At 35.5% G+C, this 21,136-nt stretch overlaps 1 protein-coding gene across 3 annotated transcripts in view; it reads left to right on the forward strand.

Annotated features, from left to right (window-relative positions):
- Positions 1–10,080: 10,080 nt before the first annotated feature.
- The window catches only part of LOC121319901 (inosine-5'-monophosphate dehydrogenase 1a), a 41,082-nt gene continuing 30,026 nt past the window's right edge, over positions 10,081–21,136 (forward strand). The window contains exons 1-4 of one of the 3 annotated variants that reach the window (XM_041257849.1): positions 10,081–10,173; positions 11,345–11,443; positions 11,538–11,615; positions 20,770–20,818. In XM_041257849.1, the coding sequence (XP_041113783.1) occupies positions 11,346–11,443; positions 11,538–11,615; positions 20,770–20,818 (225 nt within the window). In that variant the 5' untranslated portion in view covers positions 10,081–10,173; position 11,345. The remainder of the gene's footprint in view (positions 10,174–11,344; positions 11,444–11,537; positions 11,616–20,769; positions 20,819–21,136) is intronic. The other 2 variants (XM_041257845.1, XM_041257848.1) reach the window with 2 other exon arrangements.

Below are 21,136 nucleotides of genomic sequence, written 5' to 3' on the forward strand. Positions count from 1 at the left end.
TAATAATTACTTCCATTGCTATGGTAAAAGCCAGTGGAAAAATGGTGCATCTCTGGGGGTCTTCAAGTGGGCACCTTCCATCCTCTGTGTTTCGTCGACTAGCCCATGACACCTCAAGAGGGCTTGACAGTGACTCTGGTGTTCCAGCATCATCCCCTCCATCCCCCATTTAACTCAGCCCACCTTACTTGCCCGAACATCAGCGTTGCATTGTGCTTGAGATGCCCCAGCCAGAATCTTTCAGTCTCAACCACAGCCAGATGCTGCTCCTTTCTGCTGCTAAAGATAAGTTCTTCACTGTGTAATGCAACTCTTGGCCACTGAACCTGACATCTCTTTTTGACTCAGGTCATATCCATTGTACTTTCACAAATCCTCATTCTCTTACCAAGACAGAATCAACGGAGTTTAGTTTTTCATTTTAAAATGTTTCCATTTTAAGTTGTTAAGACTTTTTAAAAAAAATATTAAATGACAAGAACAATTAATTGGGCTGCATTTCTAATAATAGCCGGGTCTGTAGACCAATAAAAACAGATGTCTCTGTCACTAAGAAAGAGAATGAAAAATGTAGGTCATTTGAATAAATTTCTTTTGCACTTCAGGATCTCCAGTGTTCACTTCTATGTAACCTCTGTTTAACCTTGTGTTCCTGAAAGAGGCAGGACTCCGGGCCATTGTTAAGAGGCTTTTCTAATTAAATCTCTCAGCAACTGTCACAAGCAGTCAGTCACCTGCAGATGAAGTTGTCAAGAGGGCCCTTAGCAACGTAACAACCTTCTCTGCACCAGATTCTCCCAGAGTGCATCATCATCGTAATTAAGCTGGGGGTTTGAAAGCACCTGGCCATGAGCTATGGGCAAAAGCAAAACAGCACCACAAACACAGTAACATCAACGGCAATGTAAATCCAGTTCTGCTTGAACAGTATGTTATTAATCAAATTCACACACATTATATATACACACACACACACATATATATATATATATATATATATATATATATATATATATATATATATATATATATATATATATATATATATATATATATATACATATATACACACACACACACACACACACATAGTACATACATATACATATAATGTATATATATATATATATATATATATATATATATATATATATATATATATATATATATAGTAACACGATTCTCGCAACTCTGTCACGGTTCGTTGCCCCTTTAAGAACAGACCCAGGAAACAGGAATGGATTTTAACAGCGCTGACGCACACTTAATAAACAAAACAAACACCTAGCTCCTTCTTGGAGCACTGACTAACACAAGCCGTAATCTACCTCACACAGGACGGCTAAGCAGTTTACCTGTCAACACGAAAGTACACACAAGGTCTTCACACCTTGTACTACGATTGCGCACAACTCCCGTTCCGGCAGCCCTAGTGCCAATCTCCATCTCTTATTCTGCTCCCGTTGAGCAGCGGTCATTCTGTTGATCCTGGCGATCAATCTCTTATTCTGCTCCAGTACACACAAGGTCTCCACACTCTACCTTGTACTACGATTGCGCACACCTACAATCGGGCTCCTCACACACCAGCAGCCCCGAACAGACTGGCTGCATTCTTTAAATACCCTGCACCTGGCTCTAATTTACAATTAACACCAGGTGCAGGGGATTACTAAACAATAAAACAATTAAACCATTAACACCCAGATGTGCATTCTTACATGTTTTCTGCAGGGAAGGATTTTAACCCCCTCCCTGCCATCTTACTAAATATATATATATATATATATATATATATATATATATATATATATATATATATATATATATATATAGAATAGGATTAAAATGCGATACACAACATATGAGCTGGAGGGTTCTACCTAGGGTTGACTTTCACAATGTGAGGTACTGTAATTAATTTTGTATTTGTACAAAAACAACACACACTGGAGCTTCAAAAGCTTAAGGCAATTAGTTTAAACTATATATGGATAAACTGAATTCTTAAAATACATGCAAATAGTATTCAAAACGGGTAAATCGTGTGTTGCAACAAGCTTTATTTTCTATATGACATTTACTTTGTATACCATGTGTGTATGTGTTTGAAAAACATGTTGTTAAATGATTCATTTGTAAAACCTCTGCTGTAATTTTGGTCACGTGGTGTCCCTTCAAAGTTACATTGAGCCGACAACCCCTCATAAGTAAACTCTTGGAAAAGCGTTGATTGTGAAACAAGACCCCTTTTGTTTTTTTTTCTCTTGTAACTTAAATAAGGGTATGATTCTGTTTTATTGATAATATAAAAAAGCAGCTCCTTATTCTTAATGACTCGATCCAAAAATCAAAGTGAACTTCAGCACTTCAGCAAAATCAACACTTTTTTGAGAATTTGAAGAATTTGAGTCAGCACAAAAAAAGGGACATCACGTCAAAAATTAAAACCAAAAGCAAAGAGTCCTAGGTATGTGTAACTTGCAGAAAAACTAGAAAGGCTGAAGAAGAGCAGGCATGCCAGTCTCTGGAGGTAATCACACCAAAACAGCATTCACACTCAGCAGCATCACAGCAAGCTGAGACAGGGCCCATATAAGTCAGAAGCAGAGATTAGTTCATTGTGTTTCTTTACAACCAAAAACATCATTCTAATTTGGTAAGGGGGATTTCCAGCTGTGGTAAATATTTCTTTCATTCTGTATTAGGCTATCAATTTATAATCTAATATGTTTATAAATTGTTGCAATTTCATAATATCGGTCATACAATTTAGACTATGATTCATTGTAATTGTTGTAAAAAAAAAAAAAAAAAAAAAAAAGGATGAACCTTACACTGGTCTATTTCTTTTTGGTATTCTGATATATTGTTATTTGATCTTAATTATCTCATAATAATGTTATAACTGTAATCTGATATGTTGTAGAATATAATTTGATGAATGTACTGTTTACCATACTTTTAGTTGTACTATGTGTTACATATCAGTTTGATTAAAGACATACATATATCAAAATTGGATAATTATTACAGAGAATAAGAACTAATTATCATATCAATAAAAATCCAACACGTGCCTGTCTGGCTATGACTTTTCATAGCTTCTTGTAAAGCTGTGAGGGAATAAACACTGTTACTATTGAGACCTGAAGGGTGTTTAGGGATATGAGATTCTGGAAACAACACTTAACAGGAGAACAGTTAAATGGAAATGAAGTGTTAAATATCTCTGCAAACCTCTGTGACTTCAGCTCTTGGGGTACTAGAGTACCTGACATTATTGGTGACATCCTCCTTGCATAAGGGAGAGATAAGGAACTGAGTACCTCCGACTGTGTCTACAAATCTTCTTTTTAATTAGTAACCAGGTTTCTCCATACATATAAGACCAGGTTGTGGCAACCCAAATCTAAGATTTAACTAAAACCCATCAATATTGATGTAGTGTTACTGCGAACAAATACAAATCTACCTTGTGGAGAAGCAACATGACAGTGTTTGTGTAACTCCCTCTAAGGGACCCATTTTATGTCACTTTGGGAATTGCATTTGTTGGTCTCTCTCTCTGTGCAAATTATATCCTTCTCTCTCTCTCTCTCTCACACACACACACACACACACACACACACACACTCTGTTGTGATAAAGTGAGCGAGAGTGTTTTTTTCACATATTCCAGCCCCTTTTTTAAATACTCCAATCCTCTTTATAAAGTGACGTCTGCTTCTGTCACAAACAGGGTTAAGCTGGCAGAGAGGATCTCAGGATAACAAGAGGACAAAACAGTCTCTCTACCCTCCGCTAAATGACCTGCCCTACAGGTCTGCTACTTAATATACTTCTCTTCATTTGCAACTGCCACTTTGACTGGGACCAGTGTTCTGTTGGCAGGCCGGAGATACAAGGACTACTACATTTTGTCAAGACTTGAAGGATATCTTATACCAGCTCTCTAACTTCACAGTTTCAATTCCTAGACTTGCTATCAGCACCACATATACACAATACTATTTACTTTTCACACTGAATTCCAGACTTTACATGAGTGAACAACTGAGTAGCTCTTGTAATTTTAGGATAATAATTTAATGGCACCTTTCCAGTGATAATATTTTATTTCATATGTTTTATATATCTTCCAAAGATTTATTTGACACTTGTTAATTAACTTTTTTTTGTTGTTTTTTTGGAAGAACGTTTTGATTTTAAGATTTGTGAAGTGAGGTGTTGACGCTTCAGAGGTTCTTTCTTTCCTGAACTTTTGTTGAGGGAGGAATTTAAAAGACAGTTTGAAGATATCACCCTGGATTTATTTGTCATGGATGGTCATGGGTATGACAGCTTTGGGGAAGTGGAGAGGGATCCCTATCAGATTGATTACCGAAGGATTGTAGGGGACACAGAACCTGCCAAGTATCACTTGCCTCCCCGGGAGAATGACCACCACTTTCATGGGACACCTTTGCAAGGACACCCCCATGGGCATGGTCATGAGACAGCTGCCCAGAGGTATAGTGCCACACGCATACAGGCTGGATATGAACCTGAAAGGTGAGGCATGCTTTTAGAAGGGCATTTATTGAGCTCATTTATTTAGTCAAGCATATATACTGTACTGTACATTCATAGGAATATTTACCAGGACACGCTGCTCAGTGTCACAGATAGTTGGAAGTCATTAATTCATGCACATTTCCACTGTATAGATAGAAATCTGAAAGTAGGTGTGATTACAAAATGCAGCATTATGAATCCTTTCCATCCCCACGTCACACTTGTAAATTAAGTCACAGTCATTTTAAAAAGATTACAAAAGTGGTACATTTAGAAAAAGTCAAGCCTGATTTAAGTTATTTAAAATATCAGAACTGAGTATAAAGAACAAACATATCTGAGTTTATCAGCTATTGAGTGGCCCGTACTGTAAACGTTTTATTGGGAGGATTGTCTGGTATAAGAGCCCGATTAGTACTATTTGTGGATTACAGAACATTTCCTTAACTTGTTAATGCAACCAAGAATTTTAATTGTGTTTTTCAGTATAGCCTTTAATTTCTCTAGCAGTGGCCAAGTATTTAGATAAATGATTACAAAATGATGCGTCCTATCCATATACACTCCACTTATAAATTAGGTAACTGGTTTTTATAGTTTTTTTTTTAAAGAATTGCAAAATATTTACATTTACAAAAAATCAAGCTGAATGTAAGATTTTTTTTTTAAACTTGGAAACTGTACATATAAAATACACACTGTAGACCATATTTTTAGATATTTAATTTTTTTTTTTAAATCTCAATAATTGATATTTACTTTGTCACTCCAAAAGAAACATGCTAACATGCAAATACTCTTTTTATGCATACTTTGTATTTGATCTGATTGCCAGCTAGACATAATTTGTGTTATTGTAGAATATGCAAACATTGCTGTCCAGTTGAAGAAAGGATTGTCAGGATATCTAATACAAATAACTTTCTATGCATAGCCGGCCGGGGGTAAAGTCAATCTCATACCTGGTATATGAACAAACCGATACATGAATTGTCTTTGCTTTTCTGGGTCATATAATGTTGATATACATACATATACAAACTACACTGTCAAATTAATGCCAGAAGACTTACAGTAAATCTCCCAAATATTATTTTGTGGTTAGTTTTGACAGCACTTATCAAAAACTAAAAATTGCAGTCTAATAATATTTTAAGCTTTTAATGGCACTTTATAAGGATTGGTTTTCTATAGGTTGTGCAGAGTTGCATTTATCTCACAATTATTGAAATTATCATTAGAATGAGAAGCATTGGAATAATGCAATAAAAACACCTTTCATTATTTTAGACATACAGTAGTATGTATTTTTGTTCTATGGTATTCTATGATTTCTTCACATGATATCATCATAACTCACTGTTATATGCTTAAGTTTAATGTTTTATTAAAAATTGGATGTAAGTATGCATGCACCCAGATTTATTTTAATAAAGGTCAAAGCTAAATATGACAACTTAGTATATTAATGACTTCATGTTCATATGAGAAGCCAGCTGCATACACCTAAACACACAAGCATTAACAAAAATCACTGCACAAAATCTTGTCGTTCACAAGGAATAAATAGGAAGAAAAAATGTAACCTGTGTGACATGAGTACTTCCAGTTCAGCCAGTTTTACAATGTAACGTTTATGAGGCCTATGTACTTTTATGAAGTAATTTCACAAGAAAACAGGATGAAAAAGACAAAAACAAGGAAAGCAGACTTATCATGATGCTGTCTTTGTGGTAATACAGTACTTATGTGCTTTCCAAATATACCAAATGTATATTAGTTATATACATTCTGAACATTTAGTCAAGAGATTAAGAAACATGTTAAATATATTAAAACCCTAATCTTTTGATTGATTATGGTTCTTGTGTTATCAGAATCCATTTGCTTAAAGAGATTATTTGTGTGCCGTAATTGTTTTATCAATAGAATTTAATATAATGTATATTATGTGCTTTTATAATTAGCGTATGTAATGTACTAATATAGTATCAGCTACTTCAATAAAAAGCAATGATATGAACATGTGTTCTGGCACTTTTCTGGAAAAGAAAATGCCACATACTTCACAGGAAGACTCCGGGAGGTCTTTTTTTTAAACATTTTTTTAAAATTTTGATAACAGCTGACGGTGTTGTTTAAAAACCACTGACATTACTGCAGGTCTGCAGCAGCCTTTGCTTCCCCACACAACAGACCAAACCTTCTAACAGTCTGTCGGAAAAAAACTGTCTAATAAAGTGGGCACTTCAAGGCTGGACAGGGGAATGGACACATCCTTGACAAAATGAAAATAAACAAACATTGTGACTACCCTGTCTGGTGCACATTATACAAGAATGAAGTTAACAGAGTTAAATACTGAACTTACTTTTTTCCCTCTGGACACAGGTTGCATAAATACATAGCAGCTCTTTGTCAAAGCAGCAATGAACCATTAGACATTGGGGGATGTCCAAAGAGATTTGTTTAGTTTATGCCCAACCTCTTGATTATGGGTTGTTTCCATAAGTTATTCATAAAAAAAGATAGAGCAAATATAAACCTGCAGCATGGGGATAAATAATGGGACTCACATACCAATAGTAAAAGTGTTAAGAAATAAAATAAGATCCTAAAATATTTGAAATTCCTACCAGTCTAATGTTCTATATTCTACCACCCGATCTTATTGAACTCAGTTGTATCAATGAGACATTATCAAGCAAAAATCTAATAGCCTACCAACAGGTAAAATAGGTCCGGATCAAGCGCTTTATTGGATGTCGGATGTAGAAGCCACTAGGGCACTAAAAAGCGCTGTTGAAATAATAGTAAAAATAACTTTAATGGTAACACAGTTAGGTTTAGGGGTTGAGATTACTTTCAGGGGTAGAGATTAGGTTTAGGGGTAGAGGGTAGATTTAGGGGTTAGTAGGCTAGTAGGTACCTACTGGCCCATTATTATGAGATAATTCTTGCTTGATAACATCTCATTGAATCGACTGATCTCAGTCATCTCTGCTGAATCTACAGCATAAAAAATACACTTGTCTCTTATTTATCAGTCATCAGTTTGTATTATTAAGCAAACAATACAGGTGTCATTGAAGACAAATTCAGTATTCTGAAATGGTTAGAAAAGATTAAAAGATTAAAGCAGTGCATTTTGTGTTAGCAAAGTAAATAAAATTAATGTACTGAATTTTTATGATTATATATTATTAGTTTGTCTTATTATTATAACAATAATATGCTCTTTTTGGCATTTTAGAGTGTATACACCATTCCGGTATAAAGTATCCCAATCTGGCTCCAATATTTCTGATTGCACTTAATGGTTCAGTTTATGAGAAAAAAAAAACAAAAAAAACACATACACACAAACTCTATGACACTTCTTATTTTTATGTACAGTGAGGAATATGTGCATATCATATCATAGTCAAAATAATAAAGAAATACAATAACTCCCATCAGTATGCCAAGCTACTGTGGAAGTGACTTTTAAGAATGCTAGCATTAATTTTTTGGGAGACTTCAGAAAACAGTTTGGCCCTCCAAAGTGCTCCTGACTGCCCCATATTCTAAAAACAGAATGTCATGAACACAGTATCCTAAATGTGAAAAGGTAAAAAAGTTAGATAAAAAGTAAAATGAATGATTTAAAATGGTTTAGATTTTCACTCTGCTGTTGATTTTAAACCATCTGGCTCTTTATCTGTTTTCCCTTTGATTTATGAATGATCAACTGAGTTGTGGTGTTCTCTTTTTTCCCCTCAATCCTTGTGTGTAAAATGCCTCACCTGTTGTTTTGCCCAGTAAGATGACAATACTTTTCTGTGGATATCACACATTTGCTTTATTGTAAAAGCCGTTAGAAAAATAAAATGTCCATAAACCAGCGTGGGAATCATAACATAGAAATAACAGCCACAACTGAGACACAGCAACAACAGAAATGACCTTGCAGATGTATTAAATTATTGAAAGTCAGTCCGTTTTCTCAGTTGCTCTACATGTATAGAACAGGGTTGAAATCCAATCCAGTGACCATTATCTGTTGACATACATATGTAATTCTATATAAGTTAAACAGCACCTACATTTCAATCCTGCGTACAGAAAAAAGGAACAGGACTGAAAGGGTTATTATTATCATATTTAATGTTATAGTGCCATCAAAACATACAAGCAAAAATATTTCACTTTGCAGATTCAGACACAGCTGGAACAGTATAGCTTCAATTTTACTATAGGACTTTATTAATACAAAAGTGCTTTTCATTCTGGCTAAAAATAGCCTTTTACTGTGCATATAAGCATAAGAAACTCCCCTGGGCAATTGTAGAAACTAAAGTCTGTAAGTTATTTTACTTTAATGCTTTTGCAGGGCCAGACTAAAAAGAACAATGTAGCAAGTGTTTCTTCAGGAAGAATACATGCATCAGATGGCATGTTAAACTAACTGTGTGGAACATATCATGAACTGTTTCTGACAAAGTAGCTCTTTTCATATACGTTAAGTGCTTCTCCATTAACAGAATCCCAAGCCGATAATCACAATAGAAAGAAAAATCCTTGTCATATGTAGGTTCACGGTGACCTTTGTTATGTAATTGCTAGGGGATTCTGCTTAATTAGTTATATGTAACTGATAACACCTGGCTTTAAATATATGCTTTCTGATGTATCCTTCACCCAGGTTTACCTTGGTTAAGTTACACAGTAATTTTGCATGCTTTTCTTATGCTTCTACCAGTAAACTTTTAAAGGGCAGCATCTGTGCAGTGGCACTGGAACAGTTTTTAAAGTGGGGGTGCTGAAAGCCATTGAACAAAACTGTAACCCCTGTATATGATGGAAGCCAAGCAAAACCAAGGGGTTGATACCACACCCCCAGAACCCCTAGTTCCAGCGCCCTCGCATCTATGATAAATGGTATCACGTGTAAATTGTTTACAAGTAAAATAAAGATGTGTAAAAAGCACTGTTAAACAAGAGAACAGTCATAGCCAAGTCCCAGCTGTATTATTTACTTTAATAGAAAGGAGACCTTTAGGCTTGCTGCAGTTCAGTTTGGGTTGTTCACTTTCCCAAATGTAGAATACAGTAGACATGCTTCTGCTGTTACTTATGACTGTCTCTTAGTACACCTCAAAAAACAGTTAGTCTAATGACACAAAAGTAACAAGAAGTCAGCAAATGTATTCAAAACTCTTTGAAACCGTTTGTTGCTGTCAATAGAAATGCAGTGAAACAGATTACCCCTGCTCTGGAATAGTGGCATGTCCTGCAATGGAGATAACCAAGAAGCATACTGAAAAAAATATCAGTAACAGATAACATTTTCGTGTTATTAGTATTTAGAGCTAGTCTAATAGCTGTTGGAATCCCTTACTAAAGTGAAAATGATATCTGTTATTATAAGACTATGTTGTTGTATACAGTAACAAAGCTAAATGAAAGAGTTAATAAGCGCCCCCACCATTCGCCCTGGCCACGTGTGTTCTGCTTTGGAGTAGAGAGGATGTGACGCGTGTAGGGCTCTTCATAACGCCACAGTGTAGCAAACTAGTGCTTTAGCAACTGGACTGCCGTCTGTGTGTCACTGGAACTGGGTTTGATAGGGACTAGGTGAACTATTATATTTGTTTTTTCATTTGTAGTATTTAGACTTTCAGAACTGTTGTTTTGTTTTGTGTGTGAAAGGAGTGGTGCATTTGTAAATAGTGTATGGACGAACATCAGACAGCGATACTTAACTAGTTTATAATAAGCTTAAGAGATATTTATTTAATTCGAATCGCATTTATTTATTCTTTTTTTGTTTTGCTTTGTGTTTTGTTCAGACGCATGGATGTGGTTTACACAAGGTAAAAAATGAAGCCCACGCTGTGTTAACATGACAGCCTTGTGTGCGGAACACGTTTCTGAGGTCTCGCTGTATTTTATTTTCATTTTCATTTTCAGGGTGTCAGACGATGAATCCAGATATATCTAAACAGGATTGAGAAAATAATAAAGATTGATTTCTGATACCTTTTCCACGTTGCACCAGTAGCGCATGTGTGGCGCTGGTGATATGTACTTGGACCACTATACTATATCTATAGTATATATATATATATATATCTATATATATATATAGTATATATATATATATATATATATATATATATATATATATATATACACACACACACACACACACACACACACACACACACAATATTGTGTGTGTGTGCGTTTGACAGTACAGCTTGTGGCTCAGACTGTCTGATTTAAAACAATATAAACATAAAACATGTACGTACATACATAAGTACTGTAAATAGCGTTGGTTCACTTTTAATATGCACGGTATACATGATGATTCTGGTCGGTGACCAGCATTTTTATGAACGAAATTTTAAATTAAGGTATATCAAAAGACTACAAGACATAAATATGTGAGCATTTTCAGGGTAGTCAGACTCCTGTTCTGTTATAAAAGGGTATTTGTCGAAGTGCTCAATAATCCTTCCACTCGGTCATTCAAGTCAAGAAATTGCAATGTGCACAGTGCATAATAATATGGGTCACCAAGGAGATAGAATGTGGATTTAGGGATTAAATATTGTTTCTTTGTTAAAACATGTGTATTTCTTTTATTGTGGAACCAAGCACTTCTCCAAATCATTTGACTTGTGTGAAAACTGTTTGACTGCCACATAAACAAAGAAGTTGGTTTAAAGCCAGCGTTCTAGTTAATAAGTAATCATTCTGTTTGTCCTCTGTAATTCGTTTGTTTTCTTTTGTAATACAGCATGGCAGATTATCTGATCAGTGGAGGCACAGGGTATGTTCCTGAAGATGGTCTCACAGCACAGCAGCTCTTTGCTGTTGGGGATGGCCTCACCTACAAGTAAGTATATATAGCCTTTATATATAATCCTTGCAATGCAATTCCACTACAGCGCATTTAACAGCGCATATAATGGGAAACACGTTTTGATCAGCAGATCAGGTCATCAGTGTGATTCTGATGGACTCACAGCAGAAGAGCTATGCTCAAAGGGAGATGGATTGACTTATGAGTGAGTAAACTGTTTATATATATATATATATATATATATATATATATATATATATATATATACACACACACACACACACACATAATTTTTTTATTTTTTTTATTTTACTCCCACTTGATCATTAAACGGACGTTCATGCTGATGTCAAGCTCAGTTGTAAGTCAGTTGTAGTACCTTGTCAGTTTCTGATGGAGAGTATATGAAATTAAGTGCAGAAGCACACATAGCCCAGAAATAGAAAATGGGAATATGGGTATTTTATACAGTTCTTTTGTGTCTGCCTTTTTGGCACCATCAATAAATATACATTCTAGGGTTATCCTGTCAAAAATAATTATTTACTGTACATTGTACAACATGTATTGGTTTATTTTTTTATTTTTTATTTCTTCACTCTTGAAAATGGCACTGCAAGAAACACATCTTTATTTGAAAAAACTACAAATGGTTGCTAAGGAACTAATAACATGACTTAAAACACTGAAGGGTTGATGTACTAAAGTGTTGCGCCTGTCGCAATAAGAACATAAGAAAGTTTACAAATGAGAGGAGGCCATTCAGCCCGTCTTGCTCGTTTGGTTGTTAGTAGCTTACTGATCCCAGAATCTCATCAAGCGGCTTCTTGAAGGATCCCAGGTTGTTGGCTTCAACAACATTACTGGTCGGAAATCTAAGGTGAAATGTACTTAACGAACGAATGCTATTAGCGACTTTTTAGGGAATATTTTGTGGCAGCAGTTCTTCTTTGCGGTTCAACTTTAGAAGAATATGTAGTTATGGGCATTCCTGCATAAATTTGTAAAAATTGGGTGGAAGGTAGTGTTCTCAAATATTATAATGAGATGTACTAAAGCTTCCGGCAATTGCAACACTTACAGTTGCATCAGTTTGTTAAGCAGATTTTAAACAGTCGCAATTGTTGCTGGCATTTCCCAGTCCACTTTTTCTGGTGCTTTGCCAGTTGTGCTCAATGCATTTTTGAGGCGAACACCCAAGTGCCTAATTTTCACAAAAGTCAGGGTGTACAAGCCTTGAAAAACAAATTTCTATGATGTGTTGGGAGCAATAGACTGCACACATTACCCCTCCAGCTCATTCTGAACATCTGTATGGAACCATAATCTATTTTGTGTTAATTGTCTAGGCTACTAAGTAGGCCAAGTTGAAGATGATGATAAATAAATAAATACAATCATTTAGTTTCACCACTGTACACCAATGTGTACAATGCAGTAGCATGATTTATTTTGTGTTACCGGTAGCCTACAGGCTAAAATAAAAAGAAAGTGTGATAGGTATTCATTTGATTTTACTACTGTACTGTATAGGCCTACTGTACAGATTTTTATGTTTTTACATAATGTAATGTGTAGCCTACCCAAAACACACTGGTGTTATTTTAGCACAATGCTTTACATTTAAAATGAATTGAGCACTATACATGTATGTGTGTGCAATTTTATTGTATTGTTTTTAAATCTGACACCTCCTTATGTCGGACAAACATGTCTGATTTCTGGTTTAGTGAGGGGCTACTGTATGATTCTGAAAAGCTTTTTGGGGTTGAAGGTCGGGGCCCCACTATATAATCTGATGGGATTAAACTGCCTTTTATATATATATATATATATATATATATAATGATACTGTCTTATGTAACCTGCCTACTGCAAATGAGATGGTTTTTGTAACAATAAAACTAAGAACGTGGTACATTCACAACTGCTAGTAAAGTTTCATGTGAGGGCTTCAGTTCAATTTAGTTTGCATTCATTAAGCCCTTCATTCCTGACCTGGAATAACTATTCCCTATATCCTTACTGTGAACAAATACAGAGAAGTTCTGTAAACATGTACCAACATTACCATGTTAGAAAGTTGCACAAGGCAAACTGAAGTAATTGTTTTGATCTGCTTTGTCATGGCAAGTCTTTGCTTTGGATCTTTACCACTTTATTTTCCTACCATGATGTTTGTAACATTTTGGATAGTGATCGGTAGTAAAACTGTTTCCTTTGGGGAAGGTGCTCCAGACCCACTAATCTACACATGAAAAACCGATGCTCAACCAGAGGATTTATTATAACTCCAGCTAACTTTAGTTGTATTTGAATAAAAAGCTTTCCCCACAGTCAACCTTGTTGAGTCTTTAGAATGACTTTTAGCTGGAATAGTGATTCTAGCATGGCAGATAATAAACAAAGAATTGTGTTGAACTCACAATGGGATATTAACCACATGATGGGAACCTCCACAAATGTTTCTTGAATGCCAACATTTATTTAATCTAGCCAAACAGCCCTTAAAGAACTCCTGAGTTTGTGAATGAGGCTCATTGTTCGTAATGGGTGAGGACACATTTCTGACTGATGGATATCTGTTTAACAGGGAACAAACGCAACGTTTTAATTTGATAACAATTTCTGCAGCACCAACAAACAAAATACAACAGCAGATCCCCTTTACTAACAATGCAAAAATACAGCGTGTAATTCTGTACAAATTATTGATACATTCATTCTGAGGAAATCTAGTACATGTTTTATATTCTTTTGATGTCATCATCTGTTGCATAGCAACAGTTGAATGATATCCAATGAGGATATTCTCATTGGCTAGAATTTGTCCTCAACTACTTGTTGCAGTGCCTTTTTAAAGAGCAACTTGGTAGAGGTACTGAAATAGAGTTCTGTTTACTCGTGCATTCTGTTTCTGTTTACATCCTGGCAACCTAGCTTTTCTATGAGGGCTTGCCTTCCCATAGCTTCTATCGAAGCAACCTGGGGGCAATTTCCATGGAAAAAGAAACATATCACCTTTTTTTCACTCTATTCTGGTAGTACATTTGTGTTGTATGTGTTTTTTTTTTTTTTTTTCAAATGCAAATAACCTAATTTAATACTAAAATGTTTGTGTCGGAGTTGCAATTTGGCCTTGCACAACTGCAATAACACAGTCCTGACCTGAAGGTGCTCTGTTTGTTCAAGGTTTATTTTGTGGCAGAGACTGCACAAGTTGTCGCAATTGACAGTGGGTTAGGTTGAAACCACCAAGTTATTTTAACCTGAGACCAATTTGAATGCAGTCTCCTAGAGGTAAGGCACATTTTCTTTCAAAATGTGAATTAAATAAATCAATACAAACAACCAAGTACATAACAAAATGTGCTGAATTGTATTCACGTGTTACTTCACATCCCAGCAATATGTTCATAATCATATGAACGGATTATGAGATGCCAATGAAGTTGGCATAAATCACAAGTTATCTTCCAGCTAAATAACCAAGGAATCATTCTGCTTCTCAGAACTCACTTGCTTAATGCTCGTCTGACCTAAAACATTCCTCTTCAAGTCTATTAACCTGAATCCTCATAACCGTTCAAGGGATGACTGTCTAGAGCAGGGGTTACTGGGCCCTCCTGGTTTTTGTTCCAACTGTGCCCTAAATATCTAATTAGACCAATAATTGGTTAATAATTGGTCCAATTAAGTAATTTAGGGCACAGCTGGAAGCCACCAGGACCAGGTTTCCTCACCCCTGGTCTAGATCATACTTTTAATTCAGTTTGCAAAAAGTATTTAAGCTAAGCATAATTGTATTTGTGTGTTTCATTGGATCTTCTCTGGGTTTTTCTTTTGCCCTTTAAGTGACGTTTCCTATTATTTAAGCATCTCCCTGTGTTAGTAAATCTGTTGCCACACTTTCAACATCTATCTCTGAAACTATTTTAGTTGCACACTACGGTGCATATTTATAGGGTATCAAACACAAGAACAATACTTGCCATTGCTGTCTTATATGGCTGCCTTATTGCACACAATGTGATGGACTGCTGCACAGTTAATGATGTTTGAATGGTGCCCGTTAAATGGCTTTGCTTGTAATATGTTGAATGAAAAAAAAAAAACTCACAATTAAACCGCTCTGTCAGTACCCGTCTTTAGTAAATACAAAAAGTTGTGATTGTAAACATGATGAAGCCAATGCAAGGAGTAACTCCATACTGATTTATATTTCTAAATGATTCCCTTTAGCGTAAAAGTTAATTGAGTTGGGTCCTGTGTATCCATAATGTGAATGGAAATCATGAAGAAATCCTAAATACTTCAGTTGATCTTCATGGTGCACAACAATTCTGAAAAGGAACCAAAAAAAGGAAAAAGCAGAAAGCTTCTATATCACTGATGCGTGTTCGATTCCGCATTAGAGACATGAAATGATTCTGTCCATTTCCAGTTTTTAAGCTGCAGTTTATAATTAGTATCCCGTTTTATTTTTGGGTGGGTAAGCTCTTAATCTGTTAGTGGAGCATTTGGTGTTGGCAAATAAGCAGGGTGTTTGGATCCACATTCATAGACAGATTGTGTGGTTTTTAGGGTATGACTGAGCTCTTTTTTTTTTTTTAAAAATGCGCTTTTAATTAATGTTAGATTGTCTTTACTGTACATTGCTTTTTTGGTGTGTTTTCTTTAATTTATATATATATATATATATATATATATATATATATATATATATATATATATATATATATATATATATATATATATATATATATATAAAGTTTTAGGCAGGTGTGAAAAAATGCTGTAAAGTAAACTAATTGCCTTAAGATTTTGAAGCTCCAGTGTGTGCTGTTTTTGTACAAATACAAAATTAATTACAGTACCTCACATTTTATAAGTCAATCCTAGGTAGAACCCTCCAGCTCATATGTTGTGTATCGCATTTTTATATTAATCTCGTAAAATAGGATAAGAGAGAGAGGTTAGGAGGCGAGAGGAGAGAGGAGAGGAGAGTGAGAGAGAACGAGAGTATATATATATATATATATACATAATTGTGAGCAGTTTGTTAATATACTATATATAAAATACTAGTAATGTGCATTACGTGCAAAAGTTTTAGGCAGGTGTGAAAAAATGCTGTAAAGTAAGAATGCTTTAAACAAAAATAGACATGATAATAGATTATATTTATCAATTAACTAAATGCAAAGTGACTGAACAGAAGAAAAATCAAAATCAAATCCATATTTGGTGTGACTACCCTTTGCCTTCAAAACAGCATCAGTTCTTCTAGGTACACTTGCACAAAGTCAGGGATTTTGTAGGCATATAGTCAGGTGTATGATTAAACAATTATACCAAACAGTTGCTAATGATCATCAATTCAATATGTGGGTTGAAACACAATCATTAACTGAAACAGAAACAGCTGTGTAGGAGGAATAAAACTCGGTGAGGAACAGCCACACTCGGCTAACAAGGTGAGGTTGCTGAAGACAGTTTATTGTCAAAAGTCATAAACCATGGCAAGACTGAGCACAACAACAAGACACAAGGTAGTTATACTGCATCAGCAAGGTCTCTCCCAGGCAGAAATTTCAAGGCAGACAGGGGTTTCCAGATGTGCTGTCCAAGCTCTTTTGAAGAAGCACAAAGAAACGGGCAACGTTGAGTACCATAGACGCAGTGGTCGACCAAGGAAACTTACTGCAGCAGATGAGACACATCATGCTTACTTCCCTTCGCAATCGAAAGATGTCCAGCAATACCATCAGCTCAGAATTGGCAGAAAACAGTGGCACCCTGGTACACCCATCTACTGTCCGGAGAAGTCTGGTCAGAAGTGGCCTCCATGGAAGACTTGCGGCCAAAAAGCCATCCCTCTGACGTGGAAACAAGGCCAAGCGACTCAACTATACACGAAAACACAGGAACTGGGGTGCAGAAAAATGGCAGCAGGTGCTCTGGACTGATGAGTCAAAATTTGAAATATTTGGCTGTAGCAGAAGGCAGTTTGATCACCGAAGGGCTGGAGAGCGGTACACGAATGAGTGTCTGCAGGCAACAGTGAAGCATGGTGGAGGTTCCTTGCAAGTTTGGGGCTGCATTTCTGCAAATGGAGTTGTGGATTTGGTCAGAATTAATGGTCTCCTCAATGCTGAGAAGTACAGGCAGATACTTATCCATCATGCAATACCGTCAGGGAGGCATCTGATTGGCCCCAAATTTATTCTGCAGCATGACAACGACCCCAAACATACAGCAAAAGTAATTAAGAACTATCTTCAGCGTAAAGAAGAACAAGGAGTCCTGGAAGTGATGGTGTGGCCCCCACAGAGCCCAGATCTCAACATCGTCGAGTCTGTCTGGGATTACATGAAGAGAGAGAAGCAACTGAGGCTGCTTAAATCCACAGAAGAAATGTGGTTAGTTCTCCAAGATGTTTGGGCCAACCTACCTGCTGAGTTCCTTCAAAAACGGTGTGCAAGTGTACCTAGAAGAATTGATGCTGTTTTGAAGGCAAAGGGTGGTCACACCAAATAATGATTTGATATAGATTTTTCTTCTGTTCACTCACTTTGCATTTTGTTAATTGATAAATATAATCTATTAACATGTCTATTTTTGAAAGCATTCTTTACAGCATTTTTTCACACCTGCCTAAAACTTTTGCACAGTACTGTATATGGTGCAGATGTCGCACTAGCTTTTCTGTTACGCGTTCCTGAAACGCACATGCCCAAAATTTTGCATCCCATCCATCAAATATACAAAGGCTAAGAAACTACAGGGATGTGTATTTTGGTACATTTTTTTGAACCTTTAAACTCTATGGCATGTAGTAGTTTAAAAAAATATCTGTCTGTGTTTAGATATACATATAAACACACACACTTTTTTTTTTGTTATATATACTAAGGGTAGACCATTCTCATGAAAACGAGACAGGAGTCTAAGCACTATTTGTTGCCATTATCTACATGTGTGTTAATATTTTTCTGCATTCCAAGAAAAGCAACAACACTGTTGTGTCTTTTAAGCAAAGATTCTTGAAAAACTGTACATCCGTGTATTTTTTCTGTTTTGTTTTGTTTTTGCCCAGCACCTCTTTCACACACAGTACATCTTGCCTTCTCAATAAACAAGCCACAGATACTTAATCTCCCATTCAAATTTATAAGAACGTATTTTCCGTTTTGAGTTTTTGTGCGTTACTACTGCTTGCAGCTGCTTCGGTCAGTGTAGTACTCGTAATCAGAAATAGATGACTAAGGTGCAGATGAACAGTCATCTTCATGAGAATCCCCTGAAGCTGACTACTTAGCAAAAAAATTTCCACTTGACAACTGACTTGCTGTCAGTGTACACTCTGCACTAGGTATTCATTTTTGTGCTTAAACAAAATCTGTAAGGGCATCCCTGTTAAACTAGTGCGGAAAATAATAAAAGCACAACTTTAAATTAGGCGACTGCAAAAATGAAATGCAAGTTAAAAGTAGAATCAGGAGTGAAAAATTTGCGTAATTCGTCAGCTGTGTTTTCAAATAAAATCAAAGCTTTTTCTGAGTTTTTAATTATAAAACAGATTCAGCTGAATTTGTCAACTAATTAAAAATAAAACCCCAAAACTGCAAGCCCTCCATCTTTGTGTGTGTTTGCATTTACTTTCTTATTTATTTCTTAGCAATGTGGACCTCTGTTAATATTGTGCATAACGCGTTATTTTAAAATAAAGTACAGTGCATGGTGGGATACTATCGTATTAATTTCCAGTGTTCATTGCACTGCCAGGAACTGTAACCAAACTATTCTGATAGCATTAGTGTGTGTATGCATTACGCCTGACTAAACTTGAACACTACTTCAGTGAGAACGCTAAAGTTTAATTAAAACGTTTTTGAGGATGGTTCTCGAGATCGGTTATGTAGTGTGAACAGGGCCTAAAAGTAGATATCCTTACTATTGCTGGCAAAGCCAAATATTCAGCTTATTACTGCCACCTACAGGACTGGAATGTACCTTAATCAATGATGTTATATTTAGAAAAGGTTTTTTTTTTTTTTAAACAAGCAAGTATTTTATAGTCATTGCTGCAGTGTAATAGATTACCACGAATATGCATGCTTGTGTCCCTTTCCATTCTGTGTGTCTAGTAAACGCAAGACAAAATGTTGTGTTAACGCATCCTCTGATGGTATATGTACTGATATACATCAATATTTTTTCAACATTAAGCTAATAAAAAAAATGTAATTAAAGGTGGAACTGCAAAAGTTTAAAATTATTTAAGAGACTTTTTGCTAGGTGTAACCAAAGCTTGTGGTTTACTTTTGGGTTCTTGTTTATAGCTAAAGGACATGCTGGGAAAAAGAGGAGCAAGCTGTGGTTTAGGCTGGCATACTCCTTGCCATATAAACGGTTTACTTTAAAATATTGTAATGAGCTACAGATGCTTACATCTATATAAGTGTAGTGGTGTTTCTGATCTGTGTGTGTTTAGATACCAATGTATCTACTTACTTTGTATGTTTTTATAACGCTAATTTGGGAATATAAGTTTAAAAAAAAAAAAAAAACTAAAAAAAGAAATGATTGCACAGAGATTTTATGATTTTATAAATGTCAGCTGCTGTGCCAGTGAACCAATAAGGGCACACAAGCCCATTTAGAGTTTTAACATGTTAATGGAGGATGATAGAGAGGAATACAAAAAATGGCAACATCTTTTTAAATGTATGTGTTTCTAGATTGAATGTATTGTGGTATGCAGATGCTGAATTCAACTTGAATCTTTTTGATAATGTTGAATTAAAATAAATGTAACTGTTTTTAGCAGTTTAGTATTTTATAGAAACGTACATACTTTGTATATTATATCCTTAGTGTACTGGATTAGTGCTGATTGTGCACTGCTAACGTGATGTGATTGAATACAAGATTTCTCCTCCTGTTTGTTAATTGTTGGATCCTGACATTTACAAATTAACAAAGTCGAGCGAGTGTAGGTTTTTTGCCTTCTTAACTAAAGAGGTATTAAAAAAAGGTTAACATTACAACAACTTTTGTAAAGGAAGGAAGGTACAAAAACAATTAAAACTTTAAGGAAAAATATTGTGAAATACTAGAAAAATCAATAAATGATTTGGGGAAGGGATGGAAGTAATATAACCACTTTTTCTTTGATTTACTAAGCATCCCTGTGTTCATAAATCTTTTCAACCGAAAGCCGTAAACCCTTTAGTTGCAGTTCTTTTACAAAGCTGCTGACGCCACACCCTCAACCTCATCACGTCGGCGGAAAAGTACTGTGACGTGTGCTGATTTTGGCCCTTGAATTGAATTCCTGTTCTTTCTGTTTGCAGTGATTTCCTGATACTCCCTGGGTTCATTGACTTCACTGCTGATGAAGTGGTGAGTAATGTAATCTCAGTATTAAATGTTAATAATCTCTATTCTGTTCTGTATGTATGAAACTTTACACATTCATTTTTATTTGTATGGATTCAATCTAGTCACTGTGTAAAGGACATACAGAAGAGCAATTCTAGTTCATTTTATGTCATGTATATTGCTATAGCTTTGTAGATCATACATTTGTACATTCATACATTAAATCTGTGAACAAAGTATATTTGTCTCAGTAACTATTGTATTGTATGCTTTACACACAAGTAAATAAAAACATATTTTGTTGGTAGTATTTCAGCATCTTCGTCTAAATCACTTGCG

This window comes from Polyodon spathula, chromosome 8 (assembly GCF_017654505.1).
Source record: "Polyodon spathula isolate WHYD16114869_AA chromosome 8, ASM1765450v1, whole genome shotgun sequence".
NCBI lineage: Eukaryota > Metazoa > Chordata > Actinopteri > Acipenseriformes > Polyodontidae > Polyodon > Polyodon spathula.